At 36.8% G+C, this 12,250-nt stretch overlaps 3 protein-coding genes across 3 annotated transcripts in view; 1 reads left to right on the forward strand and 2 right to left on the reverse strand.

The window, feature by feature from the left end:
• Nucleotides 1-137: 137 nt before the first annotated feature.
• On the reverse strand, nt 138-6,256 carry LOC119838711 (E3 ubiquitin-protein ligase MARCHF2-like). Its single transcript, XM_038364795.1, has 7 exons — nt 5,941-6,256; nt 5,748-5,864; nt 5,336-5,438; nt 2,721-2,872; nt 1,805-2,031; nt 1,003-1,223; nt 138-559 (listed from the first exon to the last, which is right to left on the reverse strand). Exons 1-7 carry the CDS (start codon nt 6,127-6,129, stop codon nt 303-305), a joined length of 1,266 nt encoding a protein of 421 aa, XP_038220723.1. The 5' UTR covers nt 6,130-6,256; the 3' UTR covers nt 138-302.
• Nucleotides 6,257-6,384: 128 nt separating this feature from the next.
• On the forward strand, nt 6,385-7,379 carry LOC119838712 (eukaryotic translation initiation factor 6). Its single transcript, XM_038364796.1, has one exon. The coding sequence runs from the start codon at nt 6,507-6,509 to the stop codon at nt 7,242-7,244; it is 738 nt and encodes a 245-aa protein (XP_038220724.1). The 5' UTR covers nt 6,385-6,506; the 3' UTR covers nt 7,245-7,379.
• A 1,235-nt stretch (nt 7,380-8,614) lies between these two features.
• Nucleotides 8,615-12,250, reverse strand: part of LOC119838705 (ubiquitin carboxyl-terminal hydrolase 30 homolog) — a 7,881-nt gene continuing 4,245 nt past the window's right edge. The window contains exons 7-9 of the mRNA XM_038364787.1: nt 12,086-12,217; nt 11,343-11,560; nt 8,615-11,013 (exon numbers count right to left, since the gene is read on the reverse strand). Of these exons, the coding sequence (XP_038220715.1) occupies nt 10,890-11,013; nt 11,343-11,560; nt 12,086-12,217 (474 nt within the window). The 3' untranslated portion in view covers nt 8,615-10,889. The remainder of the gene's footprint in view (nt 11,014-11,342; nt 11,561-12,085; nt 12,218-12,250) is intronic.

Consider the following 12,250-nt stretch of genomic DNA (forward strand, 5'->3'; position numbering starts at 1 on the left):
ATAATGTCTCCACTTTTGCTATAACTATTTATTTCATATAAAATTTCAAATTTCAATGCAAATTTTACTACATATTAATTTATTATTCTTAAAACTCCTGATAAAAATATAATAACTTCAAAACTTTGGCACCAATTATCCGAAACATTTATTTTGATTATGCAATATTTTTGAAGACGTTAAAATTTCTTACTTTTTTATACTTCTTCTAATTTCTAACAAGGAAAATAGCTATATTAATCTATATGCAAAAAGAATATCTGCTAAAGTCTTTCGAAAGTATTTACTCACACACAACACACTCAAGGATCCGTCAATCTAAAAGGCAGAGCGACCATAAATGGGTCGGCCACGTTGGTGGCGCGGTCCGCGGTCGCGTCCGGCGCGTCCGCCACGCCCACAACCGTGGCCAGCGAGCTCGCGCTGGGCGTGGGCGTGGGAGTCGCATCCGCGAGCGACACGTGCACGTGCAGTGTGCTGTCGCGCCACGTGCGCCACGACATCTGGTGCTCCTGGATCTTGAGCAGCATCCACGTGGTCAGCAGACCGTTGAGCGCGCCTGCGAGCAAACATATCAATCTTCTTATAATATTGTTAGAAATCAAAAATGTGTGTTGATTTTGGATTTATTGTCATAAGAATGTACAGAAATTCTGAACATCTGCCTTATTGATGTAGTTAGTTGATAACAAAACATAACCAGTCACAAAGACTATTAACAAATGTTTTAATTTCACACATATTATGCTTATTAAATAAATAAATTATCGTGTGTTATCTAATCCAAAATATATATCATCCATCTTTGCACTTGATTCTGTGTTGACTTGAAGCCTCCGGCTCCTGAGACACGATGTTGTAACGTTAATAAATATTTTATTTTTTTATTATATGTGTACAGGATACACAGATTCTTATCACCACAAAATACGTTAAAAATCATTCACAAAAAATTACAGTCGAGCAATGAGTTCGCTCCTTTATTAATACCATAAAACGAACCTATAACCCCGATGAGCAGCGAGGAGAACAGGTTGGCCGCGAGCGCGGCGCCGCCGCCGCGGCGCGCGCCCGCCTGCAGCGCCGCGTCGCACGCGTGCAGCGCGCGCGCCGTGCCCAGCACGGAGGCCGCGCCCAGCGCCGCGCCGCGCCACGCGTCCGCCGCCAGCGCGCGCCCGCGCCCCGACCGCGCCCACTCCACCACCGAGCGCGCCCACGACCATCTGACCAGACACAGCCCACCCTATACCACTCACACGTCTGTGCGAATAGGTGGATAGGCCGTAAAATGTGCGTTTCTCTATTCGCAGGAATATAAATGCATTATTTTCATACAATTGTACAAAATACATGTAAAAACAAATTAAGTTTAATTTTATTCTTTTACCTCCTATGCTAGACCCTGTAAGAAATTTGATCCTAATCAGTGCCTTCGTCTATTAATGAAAGCGTAATAACTAGAGTCACCAACGACCAATTAAAATTCGATGACGACGCCTCAACGCGTCTTACAAACTAACTCATGACTCCTCATCACCACATAGTGATGACGGCACAACGGTTTTAGATACTGTTATCTTGTTATTTACACACACATCACCTAAGACACTTTAAAAGTTATACACGCTCCAGAGTGCGTGCGTGATACGAAAATCAGATTATTTGCCCGATTTACACAGTCGAGACGGTGAGATAGATCTGTCTTATGTGTGAGAGAGAAACAACAAGCAGCGCTTATAAACGTAATCTTCTAAAATACAACACTGTAATATGTTACTGCACATCACAACCAAAACAAACTGACTTATGACTCCTAGTCACGACATAATGGTGCCGGCACAGCTCGCAGTACGACGTGGCGGCCTGCAGCAGCCACCGCTCGAGGCACGAGCGGTGCACGGCGGCGATGGTGCCGCGGCACGAGCACGGCCGCACCAGCCGCTCCGCCGACCCGCCGCCGAAGCAGATGCGGCAGATGTTGTCGGACCGGATGCTGCACGTCACGCTGGATACCTCCTTCGCGTCTGAACCCTTGAGTGGTTGTCATTACTATTGTCGACTGTATTGTTAACCATATGAATGGATTGAAACGACGCAGATCGATGAAATGATATTAGTTGAAATTATCTATTTCTGTAACCTATATGTTGAAATACTTCAAAATCGATTGATGTTAGTTTATTAAAAAACACTAGCTGTGACCCGCGGTTGAAACCGCGTAAGCGTGCTGCGTAACCGTATCCCGTAGGAATATCGGTATAAAAAGTGCCTATGTGTTATTTCAGTTGTCCAGCTATCTACGAAGCAAAATAGTATTATTATTCACCAATAGATGTCAGGAAAAAAAAAACACGAATAAAACACGAATATGACATTATTTCAGTTGTCCAGCTATCTACGAAGCAAAATAGTATTATTATTTACCAATAGATGTCAGGAAAAAAAAAACACGAATAAAACACGAATATGACATTTTCTAAAAAAAATTCCTAGCTAGATCGATTTATCGCCCCCGAAACCCCCTGTATACTAAATTTCATGAAAATCGTTGGAGCCGATTCCGAGATTCCAATTATATATATATAGGTAGATATATATACAAGATTGCTCGTTTAAAGGTATAAGATAATTGATGATGACAACAAATACACAAAAACACACTTCAATTCACACTGAATAGGTAATTTACAAACAATTAAATATCATCGTTGATAAGATACCTGTTTCTTCAGCAGCAAAGCGCAAACGGAGCCAAGTATCGACATGGATCGCGCAGTCGGCTGCAGGATGGACGACGCCGGCGACGAGAAAGTGAGCGAGTCGGCGAGGCGCTCGCGCAGCACTTGCGGGTCTTGCAGATCCGAGAGATTCGCTAACACTATCGTGATAACATTTAAGCATTAAATCCGTGTTCTAAGCTTTTTAAGATTTTATTTTTTACTATCTGCGCCCCGCGGTTTCACCCGCGTAAGTCCCGTAGGAATATCCGGATAAAAAGTTACCTATATCTTATGCTAGTTGTCCAGCTGTCTACATACCAAATTTCATTGCCAATTGCAATTAAAGTTTAGTTGTTTTTGCGTTTAAGAGCAACAAAAACATACACCTAATTACAAACTTTCGCATTTATAATATTAGTAGGATATGATTCGATGATAGGGCAGCGCATGACCTCGATGTCGATTGATGTTAAGCTGAGATGTGGTCTTAGATGGAGCGCGCTTCCCTCAAAGTACCAGTTCACTCTTCTCTTGAAGACCTCCATATTGTATTCAGATTGATTTATCAATATTTAATTATAATTATAATACATACAAACGGCATTTATTTTTTCTTTAACTACTGCTTTCATCATCAGCGAATCAGATCCGATTTAAAAATTTTTCGCTGTTGAATTTGTACACTATCCCTGAACGCTATAGCCTGCATGAAGCGCTCTTAAAGTTATGCACTTCTGGCTATACGGAACTAATTGCTTTTCAAATGTTATATTTTATAAAATAATCCTTCTTGGTAATAAATCTACTATATAAAAATAAGTCGGGTTTTCCTTCCCGACGCTTTAACTCCAGAATACACGAACCGATTTCCACGGTTTTGCATTCGTTGGAGGTCTCGGGCTCCGTGAGGTTTATAGCAAAGAAAATTCAGGAAAAATTTGAACAGAAAAGCGGGAAAATCATTTGTCACAACCAGCCATCTGGTGGCGAAACGGAGTTCGCCGGGTTTGCTAGTTATGTATATATATAAACTAGCTGTTCGCCCCGGCTTCGCCCGTGGTACATATGTATTCTACGTTACCCGTAGATAATGTAGCTTTAGAATGGTGAAAGAATTTTTAAAATCGGTCCAGTAGTTTTTGAGCCTATTCATTACAACCAAACAAACAAAGTTTTCCTCTCTACAATATTAGTGTAGATTATACATAATACTATGCTCAAAGGAACTTATACTTTTGCATACATTAGTTATTATTCAACATTGCATATTTGATTTTTTTCAATACCCTTCAAATATGAAAAGGGTACCTTTTCATTTTACATTTTCCATTTTTCAAAACTCGTGTAGGTAGAATAAGATCGCATGTTTTTGCAAAATGCATTTTTAAACCTTTTTGGCGTCGTCTTTATACGTACATTACTTATCTACCTAATTTGAGTGTAATCAAAAGTTTAGTTAATTTTGCTTACGATTACGATTTACGTTCTAAACCAATTCTGTGTACAGGCTACAACTAAGGTGCAATAATTTCCCAGTTTTCGAAGAATTGCCTACCTGACTCATTGTAATGACTCATGGATGTAACTTATATTATGAAATAAAATATTAATATTATTGTTAGCTTTTACATGTATACGGTAGATATATTTATTTGTAATATCCTACTTATTAAGCATCTTACAGCAATGAGATTGTCTAATGATTAATTACTAGCGGTCCGCCCCGTCTTCGCCCGTGGTACACATATAGCATTTCTCAATAAGAGACTATCTAACACTGAAAGAATTTTTCAAATCGGACTAGTAGTTTGTTATGAATAATGATTAGAAATATTGCGTAATAACACCTAATGTACAAGATAGCATTAAATGATATTTAGCGTGTCCTGGTTTGGACACTAATATTAATTATATTACTTGGATAGTATTATATTGTCTGTGCTTATGTTAATATAAATATAAATGAATCGCGAAATGCGTTGTTGAGAGTAAAACACGAGAACGGCTCGACCAGTTCGGCTAAACTTCTTTAACGTTATGGATAGGTAAAACGTACTACGTGCGAAGCCAGGGCAGATCGCTAGTTACTGATAAAATTATGATATTAACGGAATGACGTATCCAATTATAAACAAATAACATTTTACTTCTACCAATAATCAGATAAAGATAAGACTTGTGCCGTTGTGATATGACGCATAATAGAGCGCAAAAACGCTTTAATTGAACTCATAAACATGGTCAAAATGGCTCTGTTATGTTTTTGTGTTACATGGATGTAGCCAGCCAGCTCACTGCACCCGCGTCTACGGTAACAACTCTCAGATACTAAAAATACTACATGAAAAACGAAGGCTAAAGACTTTTCACGTCTAGTGATAGTGATAACCTTTCATAAATAGAAAAGGGGAGGCCTTTCACATTATATTGATTATAGTAGTAATAAAAATGTAGAGAAATAAAATGCAAATATTTTTCAATTATTTAACACCGAACAATGAATACTCATTAATAATAGATACAGTACAGAGACATTTAAATAAAAATGAAGAAGTTGAATCCCCTTTCTTTTTTGTAAGGAAAATTCAGTTGCCAGACTAATAATTTTCAATCACCTGGGGAGGAAACACCGGGCGAGTATCTGCAGCTAATGTCAGTCTGCTGCGCCGTGGACCGCAGGTCTCTGTCGCGCTGGGTACCGTGATTGTGCGCGCTAGGCTGTTAAAAAATATTATAAGGAATGAAGAAGTTACAGCACTCTCACTCTAAATATTACGTCAAATAAAAATCTAAAACTGATTATTTCCGTTGAGCCATTAACAATGTAGAGCTAGTAGCTTTTACATTAAAAGAGCAAAGAGCGCTATAATAGAGCATCTTTTTGGTTAATTGTGAGTTGGACCCGGCGCTGGTATCGATTTTACTCCTTATTAAGTATTAGATAAAACCAAATAAAATCCTAATCTATAACACAGAAAAAAAACTCGATTACACTGTATTAAATATACAATTGTTCTTATTACTAACAGGCATATGCACTGACGAACAACTGGATGCGGACATATTACTTATGGTGACTCTGCTGTCGGAACTACTGCTTCCCCAAAATATTAGCAATGTTTGACCTTCGGTTGCATTACATTCCTAAACAAAATTATATTTTATTTTTATGAACTCAATATGAATAATTTTAATTGCCATATATATTTGTTAAACTTACTCTGATCAGACTGGAGTAGCTACAAGTTCTATGGAATTTGAAGTTTGCTCTTTGTAGCGTTTGTTCAATATTCGGTTTATATTTTATTGGTGCCAGAACTGCTTGCCTCAGGTTTTGTATTGTATCAATAGGGAATGTTGGTGCGTCATTGGACTCTATTAAGCAATTTAAATTAACGAATCTATGCATTTTCTTCTCGCTGTGGAGACATTGTACTGTGTTAAGGATTTAAAAGTTTAACATAAAATTTTTATATTTATTCCTGAACATTGTTTTCTGACAATGTCCAATGTTTGACGTGGCCAATATTAGAAACTTGTACTGTATACTATATGGACGTTATATACATTTTATTATGTCACAATCAAAATTAAAGGCTATTAAGCTATGAACGCAACCGATTGCGCAATGTGGCGGCAATTTGACAGATTGTCAAAAGTAAGACGTATAAAATGACATTTCAGCGGCGCATTGATCGTGTTTTACTTTTCCTCTCCACGTGAAGATTGAATCAACTTGTGAAATATCTAAAAACAACACAGTAAACGAGAATACATCAAACAGTCATGGCGGTTCGTGTGCAATTCGAAAACAATAATGAGGTGGGAGTTTTTAGTAAATTAACAAATTCGTACTGTCTCGTCGCAATCGGAGGTTCGGAAAACTTTTACAGTGTGTTTGAAGCAGAATTGGGAGACACAGTGCCTGTGGTACATGTGAGTATCGCAGGCTGCCGGATTATTGGGCGAATGACAGTTGCGAATAAAAATGGATTGCTTGTACCATCGTCAACTACCGACACAGAATTACAGCACATCCGCAATAGTTTACCAGACAGTGTTAAAGTGCAGCGAGTAGAAGAGAGATTAAGTGCCCTTGGGAACGTCATCGCTTGCAATGACTATGTAGCATTAGTGCACCCAGATTTAGACAAAGACACAGAAGAAATACTGGCAGACACATTAGATGTAGAGGTTTTTAGACAGACAGTAGCAGGTAACGTTTTAGTTGGGTCTTATACAGCATTGAGCAACAGAGGTGGATTGGTCCACCCTAAAACCACAATACAAGATCAAGATGAACTCTCATCACTATTGCAAGTGCCACTAGTTGCGGGCACAGTGAATAGGGGTAGTGATGTTGTTGCCGCAGGACTTGTAGTCAACGATTGGAGTGCCTTCTGTGGTATGGACACTACTTCAACGGAAATATCAGTTATCGAGAGTGTTTTCAAGCTGAATGATGCTAAACCAACTGCAATCACATCCACCATGCGTGCTTCTCTCATTGACAGTATGTCTTAACAAAAAATAACACTGTGTTTAGGCTATGTGAAATTTAATCCGAGTGATTTATACATGTTTGACACAAAACAGATGAAAAATTTCTGTTGAACAGATTATAAAATGCAAGAACTTATCAATAAATTTTTTAAGTCATTTTTGTTTTTGTATTTCATAATATTTTTTAATAGTTGTTTTTATTTACATAAATAGCAATAAAAATTCAATCAACATTGTTCACAAGTTAATTTTTGGATTGAGTATTATAAGTATAATAAAGATATACTGTAAATATTAGAAGTCCAATATTATTTATCTTCTGGGTCAATTTTGTTATTGACCTTTCCATATACTTCATCTAGTTTAGCAATTTAATTTATTCTTTGGCAAGTTTAGTTTAAATGTGAGCAGTACACATAGTTATTCAAATGATTTACAAAAACTTACAATTTTCAAAGATATATTTAAATAATATTAATATCTATGTATATTTAAAAATGTGTTGCGAAGGATAACTCAAGAACAGTTCAACCAATATAGCAATATTTTTTAAAAGGTTTTTGTTACAATATAGGAAACCCAGGCAGACCACTTGTTACCTATAATTTTATCCTGTATTCACAAAAATATTCAGTAAAATTCCAGACTATTTCTTTATTTATTAGGATAAATAAATAAATATAGGTATTACCCTTATCATTTGTGTGACTACATTGATACATTGAGAATGAAACAAAATTTCTTTTAAACGTAATTTATTTATAAACATTTTAACATTGAATAAATGAAAGTGATACATTGCCATTTTGGTTAATTGCTAATAATATTATGCTTCATATAAACTTATATGTGCATATGCAATAGGATAGATATACAAAACACTTTCTTTTCAGCACAAAAATACATGTGATACTGTACCAAGGTATATGTTTCGATCAGATGAGAAACAAACACATCATAACTTTGATCGTATTGAATATATAATGATCAATGTTTCAATTTCGACGAGTCAATAGTTGAAAGCTAAGCAAAGCCTAATATTTCACAAACATTCATACTGTGACTGGAAGCAAAAGTTATTGCAGTGTGGGAAAACCCACACTGTTTCTGTTGTGTTGTGCCTCAACTTTCCCACTCGGAAATAGTTTTGCTTTAAGACAATATACCTACTAGGCCACCGGCACTAATGTAAACTTTAAACATATTATGAAGATAACTGATATCACTTTCATCAATTCATATTTACAACTCATGTCTATCTACATTACATATCATTTAATGAAGTTCATTCACACAACAAAATAATAGGAACAAAACTTCGAGCTATCTATCTACAGGCCAGTTTATACACAACATGTTAAGGTGAAAAAATTATTGAAAATGATTTTTCGACAATTTTTTATTAGAATGAACATTAAAATAAAATACACTAAACTATAATACACATGTGTGCTACATATTTACTATTATTTATGCTAATGATCTTAAACTTCTACAATTACACAATTACATACATAGATAGAATAATCTATATTAGAAATTAGAAAAAATTTATACGTTCGAAAAAAGACGCCACTTATATGATCGTGAATTTCGAGTAAATCAGCACCAATCAAATGTTTCTCTTACAACATGTGTAACCATTTTTTTATGGATATTTCTTTTTATTAGCCATAAACAATAGATGATCAATATATGGTTTCGCGCCAAAACACACGCCAGAAGCATGTTTTCTGTAGGATGTTGTTGATATATTCATTAGATATTATATTGTTATATGTTATTTACATATATAAAAATAAAAGGTAACAATAATGAATTTAAAAAGCCTCAGTCTTCATACTTGTATAAACTTAAAAGTTAAACAAAATTCACAAAAACAAGGACGGTTAACATAAAGGTTCGAGCAAGTCATTGTATCTTTGGGACGAATTTAAGAATTAAAATCATAACTCAGTTATTCCTTATCACCATCTTATTACTATTAATATGAATAAATCAAAATATGACTCTATTAAAAATACATTCATGGTCGTGTTATATAAAAAAAATGCAATTTTACAACCTCATACTGTTTAAATATTAACTATTTACTAACAGAAGTGGGCTTCAATCTAGCATATATTCAAGACTTTCTTGAAAATACTACACAATTTTACCACAATTTAACAAAGAAAGGTAATGTAATTTCAAAGCTTAAGTTTAGATGTATATTTTATTAGGGTTAAACTTCCCACTCAAAATTCCTATCTACATTCACGAATCTAGCTGGATCAAATATGAATAAGACATATCAAAGAGTTTAGGAAAATAGGGGGTGAAATTTTATAGAAAATTTAGTGCTAAAAATGCACCGAATAAAAATGCAAAGTTACACAGATAATATAGAAATAAGGGACATTGAATACATATTTACCCAAGGCTCATAAGCTTATTTCCACACGAATTATGTTTTTTTTTTTAATAATTTGAAGTATATATTTACAATGGGACATAAGTCATTGCTATAAGAACTTGACTTTCCTAATTCCTTCAAAACGGCCATTATACTAAATCGGGTAAAGACTAAATAGTAAAGACATTTGGGGAAGGCAAATATCATATCACGCTTAATTGCTGAATGTGCGTATTTACATATCAAAATATTGATTAACAAAACCATATTCAGATATAGATTTTAATAAAAATCATGGTTTTTCAATTACTTATTAATTTTTTTTTGTATATAGAAGTATATCAAATAAATATCTTTTTGCTAATCAATATTTCACAACAGTTATCAATAAGAAGAGCTACAAGTATATAATTCGAACAGTATCATTTGAAGTTTTAAAACCTTTACAGGACATTTAATTACAATATTTATTTACATCAAGAAAACTATTTTCATACAATTTCAATTATTTACTAAACGGATACGTACATTTTCACACTTGACAATAAACTTTTTATAAATGTTTGTTATATAATTTCACCCACTGCGGCCACACTCAACGGAGGCCTGTCAACTGCGTATGAGATACTCTCACAGTCCGACAGAAAGGTCCCACACGACCGTAGAAGAGGTCAGGCCCAGAAAACAAGCATCACCACAAACCTATTTATAACTTTATCACATCATTATCCATCATGGCACAACATCTTTCAGTCAACAATTAAAACATAGCTTTTAACATCATATAATAATATATTTCAGTTACACTAATTCAGTGTAATTAAGTACTCTTCATTAATATTGGAGGTAAAAACATGCTTTTCAAGCGAAAGCGTAGCACTATGCCGTCTCGCTCTAGCTCAGTGTTAGAGCGAGACGTCTATATGTGTCAAAGAATCAGGTACAACATTTGTACCCAAAATATACATTGTACAGTCAAATTGAATTCATCACACACGTGTCAACATTTTTCAAAGATCTAAAAGATAATTTTAGATCAATAAAATAACAACGGGACTTTGCTAACATCGAAAAATATTAAAGATTTTTTTTTATAACAAACAATTTTTTTATGTACTTAACTCATAGCATAAATTTTCCGAGAAGCGAGTTTTAGAATACAGATAACAATTAATTAATTATCTGTACACTAACTTCATCAAGAGAACGGCATTCCAGAAGAACCACCCGACGTAACCAATGGTCCTTGACCAACCATGGTCTTGGACAGTTCAAAAGTGCGTGTTATACGTGCTGGGTTCCGCCAGCCTCTCGTAGAAGAGCAGGTAGGCGGAGCAGCGGAGCACCTCCTGCAGGGACACCTCGTGCACCAGCGTGTCCGATGTGTACCACCAGCTGGGGGATGGGGGAAGGTGCTTGACATTATTAAAGTAGATATAATGCTGAATAATGTATGAATTGAACTTTTTTTAACCATTTTAGGGTAAAAGATGTTATAGATTCTATACACTGAACCATTATTGATGTAAAGTAATAATTTTCTGTTTGATGCATGCGTATTTATGTATGTGTTATCTTTTTTTATATTGAATTTATTACTATAAAAAGAACATAAAAAAATTAAATCCCTCTCGTTTCATGTAAATTCTGTATGTGCTCACACACACACAAACACGAAACTCCGCACATTACATATACCTACATTACCCCCCCTCCTCACTCACCGCTTGCTCTCGAACCCGTTGCCCCGGCGGTAGGTGGCGAAGTGTCCCGAGCGAGGCCCACCCACGTGCACCACCACCGCCGCCAGCGAGTACTGCGCGCGCTCCCCCGCGCCCCCCGCACCGCCCCCCGCACCGCCCCCCACACCCCCCGCACCCCCCGCGTTGAGCAGCGCGAGGCCGCTGCGCACGCGCCCCTCCACCAGCGGCCGGCCTTCCGGCTGCAACGTGTCGGATAATCTCTATGAACTAGTGTCCCTTTCGCTTATACGCTAAATATTGAAGCGTGAAGGCACATAGGCAAATATGGTCATAGTAATAAGATCAAATCATATCATAAAATGATTTCGACGAAATTGTATGAGGACAACTGTATAGTTTACCTGTGGTACTACAACAGGTCACCAAGTCTCCATCACTCGCATATTCAATCGATAACACCATTCAATTTTACAATCACACAAAGGCATTATGAAAATAATGATTGGACTAAATACTTATTTGCCTAAATATTTATTATAAAACTATGTTTTGCCAGCGGCTTTGCACGCGTTAAATTCATAGACGCAAAAAAAAACCCCATCAAAATATTATACATATTTAGGAACAGACGCGGGAAGCGTCTTCGCTTTATATGTACTATATAGTGATCTGTCACAACTTAGAACGTTAATGAAAATGTCAGCAGAAACTGTTAGTCTATATCCAAGTGGGTAGGTAGGTAGGTAGGTAGGTGGGTAGGGCACCTGCGCGGGCGGCAGCGTGGCGTAGGGCGCCATGCAGAGCGTCTCCGGGAAGGCGACGAACTCGCCGCGCTTGCTGAGCGCGCCGCCGCGCCACTCCACGCGCGCCACGTGCAGGCACAGGCACGCCGGCAGCTGTCGGCATGCGCACGCGCACGCGCACGCGCA

This window comes from Zerene cesonia, unplaced genomic scaffold (genome assembly GCF_012273895.1).
Source record: "Zerene cesonia ecotype Mississippi unplaced genomic scaffold, Zerene_cesonia_1.1 Zces_u004, whole genome shotgun sequence".
NCBI lineage: Eukaryota > Metazoa > Arthropoda > Insecta > Lepidoptera > Pieridae > Zerene > Zerene cesonia.

What these genes read in the sequence shown, in the direction of transcription:
- LOC119838711 (XM_038364795.1), bottom strand. Translation starts at nt 6,129, where the DNA reads ATGCATAGATTCGTTAATTTAAATTGCTTAATAGAGTCCAATGACGCA. An exon ending in GTCGTGACTAGGAGTCATAA is followed by an intron (nt 1,224 to 1,804) that starts GTCAGTTTGTTT and finishes GTGTCTGGTCAG; the next exon opens with ATGGTCGTGGGCGCGCTCGG. An exon ending in GCTGCTCATCGGGGTTATAG is followed by an intron (nt 560 to 1,002) that starts GTTCGTTTTATG and finishes GTTTGCTCGCAG; the next exon opens with GCGCGCTCAACGGTCTGCTG.
- LOC119838712 (XM_038364796.1), top strand. Translation starts at nt 6,507, where the DNA reads ATGGCGGTTCGTGTGCAATTCGAAAACAATAATGAGGTGGGAGTTTTT.